Raw genomic sequence first — 19,098 nt, 5'->3', positions numbered from 1 at the left:
GCAGGCCCCGGTGCCTGGGGGGCGCGGGGGTGTCATCGTGCGCGCGCCGCCCCTTGATCCTTCCCGCCGCCGCCTCCACCGGCCCCATCGCCACCCCCACGCCACCCCCACGCCACCCCCGAGCCCCACGCGCGGACCCCACGCCGCGCACACGTGGTCTGGCCTCGCCGCTGGAGCGGGCGGCGCGCAGCCTCGGGGCGCGCGCTGGAGGGAAGAAGCAGGTCTCTCCACATCTCTCCTTCACTCCCTTAACTCTGCACCCGGGCATCGGAGGCCGGGGACAGGGATCTAGCAAGTTTGGAGCCCCCTGGGATCCTTCCCACACTCCCTGGTCTTGTGAGACACCCTGTTTACCAGCCCCTAATTGCCCCGGGGGGAGAAGCTTGCTCCTTCCCCGCTCCCCGCGCCGCCCAGCCAGCCCCCTCCGCGGGCACTCAGGGCCAGCGGGGGTCAGGCGGGGTGCTGAAGGAATAAGGGGTCGAGACGTGCCTCGAGGGTGGTGCGAACCGGGACAAACTGAAATAACGGGGCGAGGGGGCACCCGGTCTAGGTACGTGTGGACACGCTCCTTTCTGGGGGAGAGAGAGGATGCAACATGAGGATGAAGGGGAGGGGTAGAAAACTGCCCGAAGGTGCTGGACGCAGCACTGCCCCCAGATCCCAGCCCACCTACCACCGGGCTGTGAGGCCCTGGAGGCGGAGTTACTGCGGAGCTGTGCTGGACTTAGCGGCACCTCCCTCTTCACTGCCAGGGCGAAGGAGGATGACAGATTCAATTAAAGCGCCCAAGCCAAACAGACAAGTCTCCTCGGAGTTGCCCTAGGGATTCCTGGCCAGACCTTGTGCTGTCCCTCCACACCACCCCCCTCCACCAGATACCAAATGGGCACCGCCATCCCATCGGCAGTTCTCCCACGTGCCCAGCTTTGGAGAACATTTCATGGTTTTTCCTGCCACCTAGCACAGGGATAAGTAAGAAGTAGCTTCTCTTTCCTTGTGGTCACCCAGTGACCTTTTGTAAGACTGGTCCCACCCGCTTGAGGAAACCCAGGTACCTGTAGGAATATCTCTGGAGCTGGCTTTGCTCCCTGCTGGAATGGGGTGTGTTATAGGAGGAACTAGGTGGTGCGGCAGGGAGGGGCTCCTTCAGAATGGGATTGGAAACATGGGCGAGGCTCAAGGACAGAGGCCCTAGTGTGGCTGTGCAACTGCCCCACGCCTGGCATCTTGCCACTGGTGGCCCCCTCCCCAAAGCCTGAGGGGAGGAACAGGAGACTGTGTGGGGTTGGGATGGACAGGCAAGCCTAGGGAGGCGGCTAAGAGCCAGGCCTGGTCTAACCCGTTTTCCTGCTCCCAGTGCCCCAGGCTGAGACTCCTGCCCACCTGAGTGCCAGGGCCAGGGAGGGGCCTGAGTGACCCATCACTCCCATGGGAACCAAGTGGGACTGGTGGCATTCCTGATGACTCAAGGAGGCTGTGCCCATGCTTACTGGGGTGCCCAAACACGGGCTCTCACCTATCCACCTCACTGCCAAGTTTGGAAGGGCTTGCTTGGGGAGGGGGTAGTATAGGCAAAGCCAAGGAAGTGGGGTAAGGTGGGAAAGGACCCTCAAGGCCCCATCTCATGCCCAGACCTCCAAGTTCATTTCCCTAATTGATCTAATTACTGCTTATGGAACTGGGTGGTACCAAGTGACACAGAGAGCCAGTCCCTCCCCTCGGGGAATTCCCAGGGACTGGGGATCCCAGAGGTTTGACATTTTGCCTGATATCTCGTGTCTTTCTGTGTCCACCATACTCCCTTCTCACTGACAATATGTGTGCATTCTTACCCTAAGAAAACTAGAGAAAAGCCCTGCCCACTCCTCCATGTCCCTCTGTCCACTTAGAGGTTTCTCCCATCAGTACCACAATCAAGGGTGTTCAGACCATCATTTGGATGGTAACTAGCAAGGCAGGTAGGGATTACTAGGGATCCAGCATCTGCTTCTCTGTTCCAGAGAGGGATCCAGAACGTGAGAGATACATCCATGGTATCTGGGCACTGTGCCCACTACTTGGCTGAACATGATTATTGGGGCAGTAGCATCCAGGATAGAGGAAGAAGGGTGGGTTGTAATGAGACAGAAGTTTTGACTGTTGACATGATGCCACGAGGCCTTGGTGCCGAACCCCTCGGCTCCCTGATCTGTTGTGTCAGGTTATTGGGGACCTAATTGCCCGTGGCCTTGGGGTGGAGGTAAGTGGGAATCAAGGTACAGAGGCCAGTGATAGTGTCTTGGGGTCAACTAGTACTGGCATGCGGCTCAGCACACATGCAGCTTAGCTTTTTAGCCAGAGTATGCCGCCTTTGAGTAGGCGGTGGACATATTTGTGCCTGTGCCATGGAACTTGTGCGTGTATATGCATGAAGCCGCCATACGTGTGTATGTGAGGGCAAGTCCTGTCGGACTGGCCTTGGGGCTGGACTGGCAGCAGCAGCAGGGAAGCATGCTGGGAGATGCGATGGCGGGTGTGTTTCCCACGGAAGGGATGCCTCCCACTTTCACCCTTCGCTTCCATCCTTCTGTCCTTCCTCCCAGCGGGTAAATAAGGGGGGATGGACGGAGGAAACCGGGCCTGGGTCTGGGAGTCGCTGGGGCCTGCGCGGTTTCTGTGGCAACCCAGGCGCACGCTCCTCCTCCCCCGCCCCTCTCCCTGCCCCTCTTCTTTGGGAGCAGGCCGGGCTTCCCTGCGCCTCTGCTACCCTCTGGTGGCCATCAGGAGAAAGACCGGCCACGAAGGCGAGGGCCCGGGAGAGTGAAAGACTGGCGGCTTTAGGGCCCTGGGGACAGAGACAGGGCTAAGAGAGGGCGCTTGGAGGAAGAGTCGGGGGACTCCAGGGACCCCCGGGGAGGGTCTGGGGAGCGGTGTGTGGCAGGCGGGCTGGCTCCGGGGTTTCTCTCCTCTGACCCGCTTCCTTTCCCCATAGCTTGCGGCGAGAGGGCTACACGGTGCAGGTGAACGTGAACGACTACCTGGACATTTACTGCCCCCACTACAACAGCTCAGGGGTGGGCCCCGGAGCGGGCCCCGGGCCGGGCGGCGGGGAGCAGTACGTGCTCTACATGGTGAGCCGCAGCGGCTACCGCACCTGCAACGCCAGCCAGGGCTTCAAGCGCTGGGAGTGCAACCGGCCGCACGCCCCCCATAGCCCCATCAAGTTCTCGGAGAAGTTCCAGCGCTACAGCGCCTTCTCGCTGGGCTACGAGTTCCACGCCGGCCACGAGTACTACTACATCTGTAAGTGACAGCGGGGGGGTGGGGGGTCCAGAGTTAGCCGGAGTTGACAGCCAGGGATGGAGTCCCAAGGGGCCCGAGTGGCTGAGAGGGAGGCCCGGGGTGAGCTGGGGGACTGGGGGCTCCAGCTCAGTCACTGCTGTGAGGCTAAGAGAGAGCTCTGGTGACGGTCCCAAGTTTGGGCCTCAGAATCGCTGTTCCTATAAGGGACTCCTGGGTCGGGACTTCAGGGGTCCGTTGGGACCCAAAAGGCATCGAAAGCTCACAGCAGAGCCTTAGTTACCAATGTCCAAAGGGTAGGGGAGCTCCTGAAGGACAGTGGCCCAGGAAGGGCAGTGTGGAGGGGATGGGGCATGGGCCACGGATTGGAAGAAGGCCACTCAGAACCGGTCTCCTCCCCAGCCACGCCCACCCACAACCTGCACTGGAAGTGTCTGAGGATGAAGGTGTTCGTCTGCTGCGCCTCCAGTGAGTCTCATCGACTCCCAGCCTCACCCCTATCCTTGGCTCCCCTGCTTTGGGGCTCCCCTGGCTTCCTGTGGGTGGGGGCGGAGGGCACAGGCGAGGGGGGCTTGCTCCCCAGCTGTAGCAGCGGGAGGGGGTCCTGGCCCTGACTCTCCCCTCGTCTCTCCCCGCCCGCACCCCACCCCGCAGCATCGCACTCCGGGGAGAAGCCGGTCCCCACTCTCCCCCAGTTCACCATGGGCCCCAATGTGAGGATCAACGTGCTGGGTGAGTCTGCGCAGCGCCCTCTGGTGGCCACTGCTGACATCGCAGCCCCCTCCCCTGTGCCTGCTCTCCTTGCATGCTTTCCCCTGGGACACTTGTCCTTCCTGCCCCCGTGGGTGGTCACGTCCCTGGCTCCACTGCTGCTGCCGCTGCCGCGTGCCCCAGCCCTGGCGCGCAGCCCAGCCCTCACCAGTCTGTCTGTTCATCTATCCACAGAAGACTTTGAGGGAGAGAACCCCCAGGTGCCCAAGCTTGAGAAGAGCATCAGCGGGACCAGCCCCAAGAGGGAACACCTGCCCCTGGCCGTGGGCATCGCCTTCTTCCTCATGACACTCTTGGCCTCCTAGCTCTGTCCCATGCCTTGGTGGGGAGAGATGGGGCGGGGCTGTGAACAAGCGACGAGTCTTTGGCCTCTTAACGGGAAGCCTAGCTGTGGGCCTGCACCCCCCCTCCCATGGCTGGAAGTGGGGTCCGCACCATGCATTGTGCCCACTCCCTCTGCCCCTCCCTCCAGGTAGGGCACTGTAGTGGACCAGGCACAGGGACAGTCAAAGGTCCCAGGTGACCTTGTGGCTCTGTAATGTTTGGTACCAAATTTGGGGCCATAAAGGGCAGTTCTCAGGACGTCCTGCCCCCTGGTACCTCTCCCTGACCCCTGGCTCCCTCCCCTTTTGTCCCCCCAGAGAGACAAAAATACCCCAGAGAGAGCAAGCCAACGTGAAAGGTGCCCCATCACTCTCCTCCAGGGACAGAACGTGGGGAGGGGACTAAATGGGCAAGGGGGTAGCACTGCCCGCTGCCCCTTCCCCTGTTTACAGCAATAAGCACGTCCCCCTCCCCCCACTCCCACTTGCAGGATTGTGGTTTGGATCAAATCCAAGTTTACAAGTAGACCCCCCCTAGGGAGGCAGGCAGTGGACGGGTGGCAGGGGTGGGCACTGGGGTGCCAGGCAGGCATGTACAGACTCTATATCTCTATACACAATGTACAGACAGAGTCCCTCCCCCTCCCTAACCCCGGCCTCCCTTGACCCCCCCTTCCAGCTTCAGACCCCTTTCCCACCAGGCTAGGCCCCGCCGGGGACCCCCTGGCCCCTCTTTTGTCTTCTGTGAAGACGGGACCTATGCAACGCACAGACACTTTTGGAGACCGTGAGACAGCGACGCCCCTCCCTTCCAGCCCTGAGCCAGCCGGGAGCCAGACCCCAGGACCTTGCCCTGCCCACCCCACGTGGTCCCCACCCATCCTGGGCCTTTTTCAAGTGCTTTGGCTGTGACTTTCATACTCTGCTCTTAGTCTAAAAAAATAAACTGGAGAGAAAAACAACCGAGTGTGTGTGATTTGAAGGGACCGGCGCCCTCCATTCCCCTGGTTCTGCTCCACAGGGCACAAGGCCTGGGCTGGGGGGGAGATTCTGAGCCACAGAGTCCCCTGAACTGTGCTATGGCTTATCTCCTCTGAGAGGCAGCTCTGTGGGGAGAGAGCAAGAGAGGCTTTAAGTTGGGCCTGGTTGACTTTGAGCAAATACCTTAACCTCTCTGGGCCTCAGGTATCCATCCCATCAAACAAACTGGGCCATACCACACCTGTCAGGGTTGGTGTAAGGATTAAATAACAGGGGGATTAAAGGCTCTATCAGTGATTATCTTCTTTTCTTCCCATGGTGATGTGATCAGAGGTTCTTGCCTGGGGTCTTTGGATTTCAGGGATTTGTGAACCTAGATAGAAAAAAAAAATGTTTATTTTCACTTACCTGTACCTAAAATTTAACATTCTCTTATGTATGTGGGCAGCAAACCACAGTATAGTAATTAATGACCTGTGACTTTGTAACGGGCAGAAATCACAGATGTTTTCAGACTGCACTGTAGTTGTGGACGATATCTCACAAGATCATTTACTCTCATCACTACTTTGAAATGGTCATAGTTGTTAGAACCTTTCTTGTCTTCAATGTGTTAATAAAGAAGCATATATATTACTATATCAAAAATGTAAATGTTTTGATAACTGTGTTTCAATATAATTGGTTTCCTTTATACTCCTTGTAATTTTTTGATTTTTATTTTTTAGTTGTTGATTTTTTTTTATAATATATGTGGTGCTGAGAACCGAACCCAGTGCCTCACCCATGCTAGGCAAGTGTGCTACCGCTGAGCCCCAGCCCCAGTCCCTTTGGAATTTTATTCATGTAAAAACATGCCCATTTCTGGGGCTGGGGCTGCACATAACTCCAGCACCTCAGCCCTCAGGAGAGCAGAGGGGACAGAAGGCTAGAGATGGGAGAAGGTGTAAAGCTGACCGAGGAGCCCAAGCTTGCCCGGTGCAGTGGGACACGCACATAATCCTAGCAGCTAGGGAAGCTGAGGCAGGAGGATCTCGAATTCAAAGCTTAGCAACTCAGTGAGACCCCGTCTCTAAATAAAATACAAAATAGGGCTGGGGATGTGGCTCGGTGGTCACTGCCCCTGAGTTCAATCCCTGGTATNCAAAAAAAAAAAAAAAAAAAAAAGAATCTCAGATCTGGACTGCGTAAGCCAATCCGACCCCCTCCTTTTACAAATGTGAGAAGGGAGGCTCAGAGACAGCGAGTCGCGTGCTAGGCCAGAACTCATGTCCATCTTTCTTTCCCCGGAAGGGGACATTCACATGTCCCTGGGAATTGAAAGCTGGTATTATTTGAAACTTCTTACACCCCCACAGTTGTGTCAAGGAGGAAGTGCCACCCTCTCAAGGATCCCTTTCCTCAAAAATAACCCCCCTAAAAAAGAAAAAGGACCCCTTTCCATCCCCCTGAAGCTCAGGGTCCTGCAGGGGACCTTGCCCTCAGGCGGGGTTTCAGTTTCAGAGCAGGGGGCCCAGGGAGAGGGCTCAGCACCTAGGTGGACAGACACCAGTGACCCTGAGCCTGCCGAGGTCTGGGGGTGGTGAGAGAGCACAGTGGGAGCGCTTGGGGGGAGGGCAGGGGGGAGGGAAGGGAGGTCCACAGAGCAGACTCAACACCTGTGCACAGGTGGAACCAAAGGAAACAGAGAAGTTCAGGTGTGGGACTGAGCCAGACACCTGGGGTGGGGGCAGATGGCAGCAGGGCTGCAGCTGGTGACGGGAAGCCAGCCTGAGCGACCTCCTTCCGACTGCCCGACCCCAGCACCTGGGGTTCTCTTCGAATCTGCTGCTGGCTGTCAGATGGTGCCCCAGGGCCTGGACATTCTGCTCACCTCGCTGTCCCCACCCCAAAGCACAGGGCCCTGAGGCGGGGGAGGTGGTCGCCAGTGCGCTGGGCCACCTCGGTCCAGGAGAGTGGGATCCAGAGGGGCAGCTCCCCACCCGAGCAGGGGCTTCTTCCTCCTCTGGTCTCATCTTGCTGCCTGGGCAAGGGCATCAAGAGGGTTCACATCAACACAGGTGAATCTCCCCTTCCCGTTCTCCCCAGAGTAAAATAAATAAATCAACAAAAATTAAAAGGAAAACAACAACAAGAAGCAACTGACCCCGGCTCTGGACTCAGGGAGGGAGATTCTGAGCAGCCAGGTGTCAGACCGCCTGGAATCCGGGCTGTGGTCTCAGCCCACGGGGACTGTAAGTCAGGCCCCCCGTGCACCTGGACAGGGGACCAGTACAGGAGCTTGAAGCCTGTGGGGTGTAAACGTGAGGGTAGGGCTGAGCACTGGAGGGAGCAGGGGCTGCTCTATAGGACCCCTCATGCCCAGGCCTGAGCCTGGGCAGGAAAGGACCCACCCCCCCCTCCACTCCAGAATGTCTCCCCCCCTCCTAGACCTGGCCCTGGGAAGTGTGGCCTCTGCCGGTCTCCTCTGGCTGGGCCGGGTGGGGGTAGACATGGCCCCTTCCCTGGAGGGTCAGCACTAAACTCTTGGCCTGCACCACAGCGTCTGGCCCCAGGTAATTATAGGGCTGTTGCCAAGCTTGGCTATAAAAGGGTGGACGGACTGGCCCAGGAACCCGGGAGAGCTGGGCCCAACGGGTCAGGAGTCCCCCGGCCTGCAAAGGACGCTCAGATCACACACACACACACACACACACACACACACACGACTGCACACACTTCAGTTCATGCCCACTCATACAATCTCCAAACCTGCGACCCCACACAGTCAATCAAACTCACTGCTCCAGGAGGGAGGGGCAGGGGGCACAAGCCTGAAGGGGCCCCAGAGAGGGGAGCGGGGCTTTGTTTACACAGCTGAGGGGGAAGGGGCCTCACACGGGGCCAGGGGGACCAGTCCAGGAGGGCTCAGGCACACGGGCCACCTCCACCCGACTGTGCAGACGGAGCCGACACTCAAGGGCACACACTCATCCACACCTCCACACCCACCCAGGTGCATGTGTTCAAGCCGATTCCAAGTCCTCGTCCCTGCACCAGGCACAGGTGCTGATGTCACAATGCCAAACGCGCTCATGCAAACGCCAGCTCTCATACAAGGGAAGGACTCACGGGCACCCAGAGCCACACTTGGATCCAGGGTCACACAGGGTAACACCCTTGAGGGCTGGCATCCAACAAATGACACAGTTCTCTAACATGGACTGGCTGACAGTCCCAACTAAACAAACAGCATTTCATGCCAGGGGCAGCAGCCAAACCAACTGGGCAAAGTCGAGAGTCCGGGAAAGTACAGGGAGGAGGGGCAGAGGGGGGAGGGCAGTGCCACGTTCACACCCGGGGGAATCTGTGGTCCCATCTACAGCCACAGAGACACAAGACAACCCAAGGACCCCAGGATGTCTGAGGACACACTCACACACCCAGGGAGAGCCGGGGCTTCCCACTCACATCCATGTGTGCGCAGAGGCCAGGTGCACACCTAGTGTTACGCTCAGATGCCCACCGGAGCTCCTTCTAGGGAGCCTCCCAGCCTGCCTCCCCAAGGGAGGAAGGAGAGAGACAATGCAGGGTGGGGGTGCTGACGGGGGAGAGTCAGAGCTGCCTGTGGTCAGAGGGACCCCTCTTCCCACACCAGACTGCTTATACAGCAGACCTGGGCCTTAGGGGAGGCACCCAAGGAGACCAACAGAGGCTGCCCCATGCCCCAGGAGTAGGATCACGCCCATGTCTGCCCACCTGGGCACCAGAACTGCCCACACTGGTCACAGCCTCCCACGAGGCCTGGCCTCTGTACCATTAAGCTGTGTACCTGTCACTTGGCTGCCCTTCGGGGCCTGGCAGGACCTGATCTGACATGGGAAAAGGGGGAGTCTTTCCTAGAAAGACCCCCACAACAGACCTTGAGAACATTCCTCACTCCTTGAGGGTAAACCACCCACAGGCAGGTGCTAAACCCCGGCACGCAACCCAGAATAAGGCGGCCATTTGACTGGGCCTGTAGGCAGGGTTGTCTGGGAAGGCCTTGAGAGATCAGGAGGTTGAGTGCTGATGGGCAGCTTGCCAGTTAGGGGGCAGGTGTTTGTGGGGAGGACTAGGCCAAGCAGAGGGGACACAGGATCAAAAGGGCAGAGGCCGCCGTGCTGATAGTCCATGGAATCAAGTCACAAAAACATTCCCACACACAGGTGAGGTCACCTTTTCACCAGGGTGTCTCTGTGCGTGATGCACACGTACTCTCCTGGAGGAGTCTGGGGTCCCTTCCTTGCTGGGCTGGCTTTTCTGTTTTGGTACCAGGGGCACTCAACCACGGAGCCACAGCCACAGCCCCGCCCTCCCCCCCTTTTTAAATAATCTTTTAGTTGTAGATGGACACAACAGGTTTATTTTGTTTACTTTTATGTGGTGCTGAGGATCTAACCAGTGCCTCACACATGCTAGGCAAGCGCTCTGCCACTGAGCTACAGTCCCTTTTATTTATTTTAATATTTATTTTTTAGTTGTAGTTGGACACAAAACCTTTATTGTATTTACTTATTTTTTTATGTGGTGCTAAGGATCCAACCCAGCACCTTGCACATGCTGGAGGAGCGCTCCCCCGCTGAGCCACACCCCCAGCCCAGGACACCCCTTTTTATTTTTTACTTAGAGACACGGTCTTGCTAAATTTCTGAGGCTGGCTTTGAACTCTCCATCCTCTTGACTCAGCCTCTGGGATTACAAGTGTGCCCCACGGTGCCTGGTTTAGGCTGGCTGCTCTGGCGACCCAGTGGCGCCCAAACCATGCGAGTGGCGCCCCCTAGAGATATTCTCACCCACCTGCACCCTGCAGGAGGAAGGAGCCGCCTCCATTGAGACCAGTAGCTGAGGAGCCCGGAGCTTTTCAGGGCTGGAGAGAGCAGAGAGGCCAGGGAGACAGGTCGCCCCAGAGAGTCTCAGAGCAGCTGATTCTCCTTGAACCAGAAGCACTTAAGAAGCCTGAGTTAAAAATAGGCCAGAAGGTGGCACAAGAGGAAGCTGTTTTGCAAGAGGACTTGCTTTATCCCAAACACCCACAGAGGCTCTGTGGGACCCTGCTGGGCTGAGGAGCCCCAAAGAGCTGTGGCTGCGGAGCCACATTCAGCCCAGTGGGCTTCTGTGACCATCATTCGATTTTACCTCCTTTATTTGTTCATCAAACTAAACTTTTGTGTGTGGTTCCTTTAGGATTCCTGAATGAATTTTTAACTTACAGGTAAAGCAATACCATACCACCTGACTTAGCCCTTACTTTCGTTTCCCACCGACCGCCTCTGTGCTATCATTACCATTCATTTTATTTCTACACATCCTATTAGCCCCACAACATATTTTTAGTTTTGTTTTCAACTATCTTTTAAAGAGAGTTTTATAAGCCAATCCCCCCAAATCAAAGGCCAATGTTTTGTCTGATCCGTGGCTGCTAACACACAGTGGGGGTGGGGGAATAGAAGTACCTTGGATTAAACGATGAAGGGAAGGGAGGGGGATGGGAATAGGAAAGACAGTAGGATGAACAGGACATCACTTTCCTATGCACATATATGAATACATGACCCGTGCAACGCCACATCATGTACAACCACAAGAACGGGAAGTTATACTCCATGTATGTATGATATGTCAAAATACATTCTACTGTCATGTATAACTATAAAGAACAAACAAATTTTTAAAATATAATAAAGGGATTAGTAGCCAGACACCATGGCACATGCCTGTTCTGAGGTAAAAGGATCACAAATTCCATTCTGAGCAAACTTAGCGAAACCCTGTCTCAATAAATTAATAATTTTGGGGGGGAGGGTACTATGGATTGAACTCAGGAGTACTTGGTCACTGAGCCACATCCCCACCCCTATTTTGTGTTTTATCTAGAGACAGGGTCTCAGAGTTGCTGAGCATCTTGCTTTTGCTGAGGCTGGCTTTGAACTCACAATCCTCCTGCCTCAGCCTCCCAAGACGTTGGGATTACAGGCATGGGCTACTGTACCTGGCCAAGAGGAATTTTTAAATAAGAAAAAAAATCACCCACAGATTTACCATTTCTGGGGTTTTTCACTCCTCTATGTAGACAATTTCCATTTGTATCATTTTCCTTTTGTTTGAAGGACTTTTAAAAACATTTCTTCCAGGGCAGGTTTGCTGGTGATGAATGCTCTCACTTTGGAATGTCTGAAAGTGCCTTATTCCATCTTCATATTTGAAAGATATCTCCAACTGAATCCCACGTTGCCTGTTTTTATCTTTTTGTACCTTAAAGACATTGCTTCACTATCTTCGGAGTTGCCCACTTCTGTTTTCCTTCTTTATGTAATCTTCTTTGACTGCTCTTAAGAGTTTCACTTTGACAGTGATGAAGACAGATTCGGATGCACCTTCATATAGATTTCTTTTTGGTACCAGGTATTGAACCCAGGGGTGCTGAATCACTGGGCCAGCCCTTTTTTATATTTTATTTAGAGACAGGGTCTTGCTGGGTTGCTTAAGTTCTCGCTAAATTGCTGAAGCTGGCTTTGAACTCACGATCCTCCTGCCTCAGTTTCCCCAGAGGCTGGGATTACAGGTGTGTCCCACCACGCTCAGCCCTTCATGTAAATTTCTTCATATTTCTTGTACTTAGGGTTTTTTGAGGTTCTGGGATATGTGGGTTTATAGTTTTCATCAAATTAGGACATTTTCAGACAGCATGGTGCACATGCCTACAATCTGAGCGACTCAGGAGGCTGAGGCAGGAGGATCACAAATTCAAGGCCAGCCTCAGCAACTTAAGGAGACCCATCTCAAAATAAAAATAAAATAAAAAAGGACTAGGAGTGTAGATCAGTGGTAAAATACCCCTGGGTTCAATCCCCAGTCCCAAACAAAATTAAATAAAAATCAGGACATTTGGAGGCCATTATTTCTTCAAATATTTTTCTGTCACTCTTCCTTACTCTGTTCTGAGTCTCCAAAAATGTATAGTGGCTACCTAATGTTAGTCCACAGCTCACTGACTTTTGTGGTTTTAGAGATTTTTCTGTTCTGTTTTTGTTTTCTTGAGTTGGGACCTTGATTTGTTGCCAGGTCTGGTCTCAAATCCTGGGCTCCAGAGATCCTCCCGCCTCAGCTTTCAAAGTAGCTGGGGCTATATGCTCACACCACTGTGCCCAGATGTTTTTTGTTTGTTTGGTTGGTTGGTTGGTTGTTTGTTTTTCAAATCTGCTTTCTACTCCTTGGTTCATTTTGAATAGTTTCTATTTCTGTCTTCAAGTTCACAAAACTTATTTTTCTGTAGCATCTAATCTGCTTTTAATTCCACCCAGGGCATTTTTCATCTCAAACATTGTACCGTGTATCTCTAAAAGTTCAATGGGGATTTTTATATTTTTCACATCTCTTTATATCATATTCAAGTTATATCTTCTTGAATATATTTAATAACAGCTCTTATAGCCAGACGAAGTGATGCATGCCTATAATTCCAGCTACTCAGGAGACTGAGGCAGGAAAATCTCAAATTTGAGGCCAACCTGGGCAAATTAGCTAGAGACTCTCTGTCTCAAAATAAAAAATAGAAAGGGCTGGGGATGTAGCTCAGTGGTAAAGTGCCCTTGGGTTAAATCTCCAGCACCAAAAAATGCAATACAATACAATAAAAAAAGCTTCTGCTTACTAATTCTTTGACATTTCTAGCTCTGCTTTTATTGATTGATTATTTTCCTTATTTTTGGTCATATTTCCTGCTTCTTTGTGTCTCCAACTGAATTCCAGTAACTATTGGTAGTGACTATTGGTAGTAACTATTGGTAGTAACTATTGGCTAGGAACTATTGGTAGTAACTGTCGGTAGTAACTATCAGTTGGATGCCAGACATTGTGTATTTTATATTGTTTGGGGGTGGATTTCTTGTATTCCTCTGAATGTAGCTAATTTACTTGGAAACAGATTGATTCTTCTAACGTTTGCTTTTAAGTGCCATTTGGCAAGATACAAACAGCCTTTGGCCTAGGGCTCACTTGGTCTCACCACTGAGGCAAGGCCATCGTGAGAGCTCTCTTTGCCACACCATGTATCAGCCCGTATCCAATCAGGAGACAGAAACCACATGGTACTTTGAACAGGAAAAGTTTGCTGTAAAGAATTATTAACCGTAAGGAGGGAATTGCAGTCAGGAGGCACTGGCTAGTAAGAAAACAACATAATTGTAAAAGAATTTAGGAAGTGCTGGGCACCTGGAGTTCCAGCTACTCAGAGGCTGAGTCAGTCACTTGAGCCCAGGAGTTTGGGTCCAGTCGGGGCAACATAGTAAGAAACTGTCTCCTTGAAAAAAATTAAAAATAAATGGGGGGGTGTGTGGCATGCACTGGGAATTGAATCTGGGATGCTTCACCGCTGACCTACATCCCCACATCCTCAGCCCCCACCTTTTTTTGAGACAGGATCTCATTAAGTTGCTGAAGTTTTTGCTAAATTGCTAAGGCTGGCCTCAAACTTGTAATCCCCCTGCCTCAGCAAGTCTCTCTGGGATTACAGGTGTGTGCCACCGTGCCCAGGGGGATTTTTTTTTTTTTTTTTTTGCACTGGGGATTAACTCCAGGGGCATTTAACCACTGAGCCACATCCCCAGCCCTTTTATTTTTGTATTTTATTGAGTCACAGGGTCTCACTGAGTTACTTAGGGTCTCGATAAATTGCAGAGACTGGCTTTAAACTCTCCACCCTCCTGCCTCCGCCTCCTGAGCTGCTGGGATTACAGATGTGTGCTACCTTGCTCCAAGAGGGGGACATTTTTAAAGAAAAATATAGGAATACTAGATGCAAGGAGCAGTGATTGTTCCTGGGGTTGAGACACAGCATCCGAGGAACGGCCCTCCCTCAGTTGCATCTGAGGAGCTGCAGCTGCTGCTGAAACCTTTTGAGAGAACACCCCAGAATCAGCAGGGACAAAGCCTTCCTCTGCAAAACGTTTCTCGAGCGCCCCCTACTGATATATTCCGGTTGGCAAAGGAAAACTTGCACGGGCTCAGCTGCATTTTCTCCGAGCAGGCAACGAAGAATCAATTTAGCCCCGAGAGGCGACTGCGTTAATAATTGGCACAAAGTGGCCATCGTCAGGATTCTTCCACTCCGGCTGGTGGAAACGCAAAGTGTTCCTGGCCCCAGATGAGTTCCAAGGATCGGCTGCTGCTTTCCCATGATTTCCCCTCCACTTGTGATTTCCTCACTTGCAGGCACAGCTCGGTGGGAAGCACAAAGACTCTGCAGAAACACTCTGGGGCCTCTGCAGAGCCCCAGGACTCTCTCTCTAAGCAGCCCCCTCCCCAGTAGTCTGCCAGCTGGGCCTCCCGGACTCCCAGCTCCCTCCCTCCACTCCACCAAGCTCTGCTTCCTACGCAGAAGGAAGCATCGGGCAACCTTAGGGCTCCTGTGTCCATTTCCCCTCTCTCAGGGATTACTGGTTTTTTGTTTTTTGTTTTTTGTTTTTTTTTTTTTGCTTTGTACTGAGGTGGAATCCAGAGGTGCTGCATCATTGAACTACATCCCCAGCCCTCTTAATTTTTTCTTCTCTTCTTTCTTCTTTTTTAGAGACAGGGTCTTGCTGAGATGCCCAAGCCATCCTCAAACCTGGGATCCTCCTGCCTCAGTTTCCCAGAGTCCCTGGGATTATAAGCCAGGGCTACGTGTGTGTCCTTCCTCCCGGTTCCCTTCTGCCTGGTGTCCGATGTCGGAATATCTGTGTTTTGCGTGGTCTGTTTAGGGCAAGACTCAGGTTTCTGAGTCGTTTAGGGCAAGAGGGAAGAGGATCCTCCTGATAGTTAGGCCAGAATCAAAAGTCAGCCTGTGGGATGTGGCTGGGTGGTAGAGCACCCCTCGTTCCAAATCCCCAGTACCAAAAATAAGTTAATAAATAAAAATAAAAAGGGGAGTTCTTGCTGGGTTCCATGGCACAAATTTATGTCCCAGCTACTCGGGAAGCTAAGTAAAGAAGATCAGTTGAGCCTAAGAGTTGGAGTCAGACTGGACAACTTATCTAGATGACATTTCAGGGGGAAAAGGGAGGAACTTATATTTATTCATTCACTGGACACAGAGGTGCTCTACCACTGAGATACATCCCCAGTCCTTTCTATTGGTTATTTTGAAACAGGGTCTCAAAAAGATGCTGAGGGTCTCCCTAAGTTGCTCAGGCTGGTCTTCAATTTATGATCCTCCTGCCTCATCATCTGGGGCTCTGAGATTACAGGTGTGCACCTCCACATCGGGCAGGGGAAGGCTTAAGTGGTAATGTGTACACCATCCCTTTTAATTGTATACAACTAATGTTTATATTATCATGTTGGCCTACTCTACAGTTTTTAGAAGTCAAATGGGACTAAGCAACATTGATGAAAAATCACAGCCCCTGCCACACCCCTCTCTTGGCTCCCAGCCTCACTGCACGAAGGTGACTACCCTCAACCCTTCTAGCTGTTTCCTCTGATTTTCACCTTCATATTTCTAAATAAAATGCTTGTACTGCTGTTTGGTTTTTGGCACCAGAGATTGAACTCGGGGGTGCTTAACCTCTGAACCACATCCCTAGCCCTGTTAGTGTTTTATTTTGAGACAGGGTCTTGCTGAGTTGCTTAGGGCCTCGTTTAATTGCTGAGGCTGACTTTGAGCTTCTGATCCTCCTGCCTCAGCCTCCGGAGTCGCTGAGGTCACAGGTGAGCCACGCCAGCCCAACTGTACTGCTGGGGGTTTTGTTTATATTTTTTTTCTTTTTTATCTTTCCAAAGTTGGACTTTACTAACTTCCCCCCAGAGAAGGTGAGGATTTGGTTCTCAGTGTCCCCTACTTCAATCACAGACACCCCCACATGTTCACTTCACCCCCCATCTCTCCATAGAGCTAGGTGCACATTTCTGTTTCAATCCATATTTAGCATTTAGATGGCTCTGAGACTGTAACATTTATTCACCATTGAACCCTACACTATACGATGGTTTGTTCTTTTAAAATGTCTCATTTTCCTTGGAGTTAATAATTAACTGGAAAGACCAACAACCCAATAGAAAAATGGCCAAAGAACATGAACAGTTCACAGAAAGGAAGTGCAAATGGCTTTTAAATTTTTAAAAAGATGCTCAATCTCACACAGAAGATAAATGAAAATTAAAACTACACTGAGACAGCATTTCTCATGTATCAGCTTGGCAAAAATCCAAACGTTTACAACACAGTCTGTGGATGTGGCTTTTTCCACACGGTGTCAGTGGTGAGGGGGGGGCCCCCCGAGTAAGTCACATCCAGGGAGATCTGGAGACAGCAACCAAATTACGGATGCATTTACTCTTTAACCTACCAATCCCGCTTCTGGGAATCTGTCCTGCAGCTATGTCTGTGCAGGTCTGTGATGACGTATGTATCTAGTTATTCATTGTGGCCTTCATTAATAATAAGAAAGTGTTGGAAACAACCCACGTGTCCTTCCACGGAGGACTGGTTAAATAAACTACTGCACATCCACACAATGCCGCTCTAAGCCTGCAGACTAAAGAATGAGGAAGCTCTCCCTGCTAAGGGCTCCAGGGATATTCTGAAGGGAAAACAACAAAGTCTAGAACAATGTGTGTTGCACACAAGAAAAACAAGATAGTTTATTCCTATTTATTTACATCTTAAAAAAAAAAAAACTAGACTACAATAACTCGAACATAGTTAACACTGCTAAACCGCAGGCTTTTAAATGATGATGATGATGGTAAATTTTATGATATAGGTTCTTTTTATTTTTTGGAACTGGGGATTGAACCCAGGGGTGCTTAACCTCTGAGCCATATCCTCAACCCTTTCTTATGTTTTTATTTTGAGACATGTTCTCACTGAGTTGCTTTGGGCCTCACTAAATTGCTGAGGCTGACCTCAAACTCTCAATCCTCCTGCCTCAGCCTCCAGAGCTGCTGGAATTACAGGCGTGCGCCACCATGCCTGGCTTGATATATGTTATTTTAACGGTAAAAATAACAACCTACTAGAAGAAACTACTATTTTTTTTTTGATTTTTTTTTTAAGAGAGAGGAGAGAGAGAGAATTTTTAATATTTATTTTTTAGTTATTGGCGGACACAACATCTTTGTATGTGGTGCTGAGGATCGAACCCGGGCCGCACGCATGGCAGGCGAGCGCGCTACCACTTGAGCCACATCCCCAGCCCCAGAAACTACTATTTTTAAAAACGTTGTCTGCTTTAGGAGAAGACTGTGTACATATGCAGGCAGGTATTTCACTGTTTAAATCATTTTGGTTTTTGAACAATACAAATAAATTAAAGTTTTAATTTAAGCTTTTTAAAGGCCTGGTTGACTTAATTTAGGGGTGTGTGTGTGAGAGGAGGGTACTGGGGATCGAACCGAGGGAACTCTACCACTGAGCTTTGTCCCCAAGTCTCTTTATTTTTTTATTTTGAGTCAGGATCTTGCTAACTTGCTGAGTTCAGCCTTGACCTTGCAATCCTCCTGCCTCAGCTTTCTGAGTTGCTGGGATCGCAGGTCTGCACCACCACTCAGCTCCCTATTTTAGGAATTTTTTAATTTGTTATTAATTTAGCTCGACAGCCACTAAGAGAGCGAGTGGAGTCAAGTGCCTCAATCAGCTGGGTGGACACTGTGCCTCCGAGACTCCCTCCTGCAGCTTGGTTCCCTCGGTCTGGTCTGGGTTAACTGCTCTTGTTCTGGTATACAGCTGCCTTCTCGGAGTCGCCCTCCACCAGCATTCTGGGAATTCCTTTCCTCTCCTTCCTGTGTTAGAGCAGCTTCCTGGACCCCATGTCTCATTTTTCTGTGTTTTCCTGGCATTTTGTGGAGCACATCTCCACAAGCTTCCTGGGAAAGCATGTTTTGTGTTGTTGATTGACTTTGACTGAAAGCACTCTTTATTCTAGTCCCATGGCCCCATTTCTTTCTTTCATTTTTTTTTTTTTTTTTTGTAGTGTTTGGGATCAAACTCAGGGCCTCATGCATGCTAGGTAAGTGCTCTACCACTGAGCTACATCCTCAGCCTTTTTATTCTGAGACAGTCTTGCTACATTGCAGAGGCTGGCCTCAAACTTGGGATCCTCCTGCCTCAGCCTCCGGAGTTGCTGGGATCACAGGTGTGCACCCCTGCTCCCGGTTTACAAACCAGCTTTGTGATGGCACTCACTAAATATAAGCTCCTCAAGGAGGATCTATGCCCGTTTTGCTTACAGATGGAGTCTTAGAATTTAGAATATTATCTGGAGCATAGTAGGTATTCAGTAAATATTTGCAGAAAGGAAGATAAGAATAAAAGACATCGAGTTGCTTTCTCATCTGCTCAAAGTTTTGATCTTTTATCTAAGAACATTCCAAGGACTTTTTTCCCCCCAGATAAGAATTATCTAATCTTACTCCTGAGAGCGTAATTCTAGCTCCCAGAAAATAGGTAGGGGAGAGGGGCAGTGGTCCCATTATCCAGCATACAGAGGGGTTTCATGTTCTGTTTCTTCTGGGGGGAGGTGCTGACCTTTGAACCCAGGGCCTCTCCCACTGAGCCCCAACCACTTTTATTATTTATTTTGAGACAGGGTCTCAGGGAACTGCCCAGGCTGACCTTGAATTTGCAGTCCTCCTGCCTCACCTCCTGGTAGCTGGAATTCCGGCAGGCGCCATAGCTCCCTGTTCCAGGTAGTTATTTTTATCCACATGCTACTCACAGCCATTTTGCCTGGTGCTCCTGAGTCTG

The 19,098-nt window shown here is 51.5% G+C and overlaps 1 protein-coding gene and 1 long non-coding RNA gene across 2 annotated transcripts in view; one reads left to right on the top strand and one right to left on the bottom strand.

Annotated features, from left to right (window-relative positions):
* Positions 1–5,326, top strand: part of Efna3 (ephrin A3) — a 9,036-nt gene extending 3,710 nt beyond the window's left edge. The window contains 4 exon segments of the mRNA XM_015502794.2: positions 2,972–3,282; positions 3,682–3,747; positions 3,934–4,011; positions 4,225–5,326. Of these exon segments, the coding sequence (XP_015358280.1) occupies positions 2,972–3,282; positions 3,682–3,747; positions 3,934–4,011; positions 4,225–4,355 (586 nt within the window). The 3' untranslated portion in view covers positions 4,356–5,326.
* Positions 5,129–6,081, bottom strand: LOC125620254. The gene is made up of 2 exons (XR_007351867.1): positions 5,596–6,081; positions 5,129–5,479 (listed from the first exon to the last, which is right to left on the bottom strand). It is a non-coding gene; the product is annotated as an uncharacterized LOC125620254 (long non-coding RNA).
* Positions 6,082–19,098: the final 13,017 nt, after the last annotated feature.

Source organism: Marmota marmota, unplaced genomic scaffold (assembly GCF_001458135.2).
Source record: "Marmota marmota marmota unplaced genomic scaffold, marMar, whole genome shotgun sequence".
Classification (NCBI taxonomy): Eukaryota; Metazoa; Chordata; class Mammalia; order Rodentia; family Sciuridae; genus Marmota; species Marmota marmota.
The sequence above is the reverse complement of the archived record's forward strand: the minus strand, read 5'-3'. Positions and strand labels throughout refer to the sequence as shown.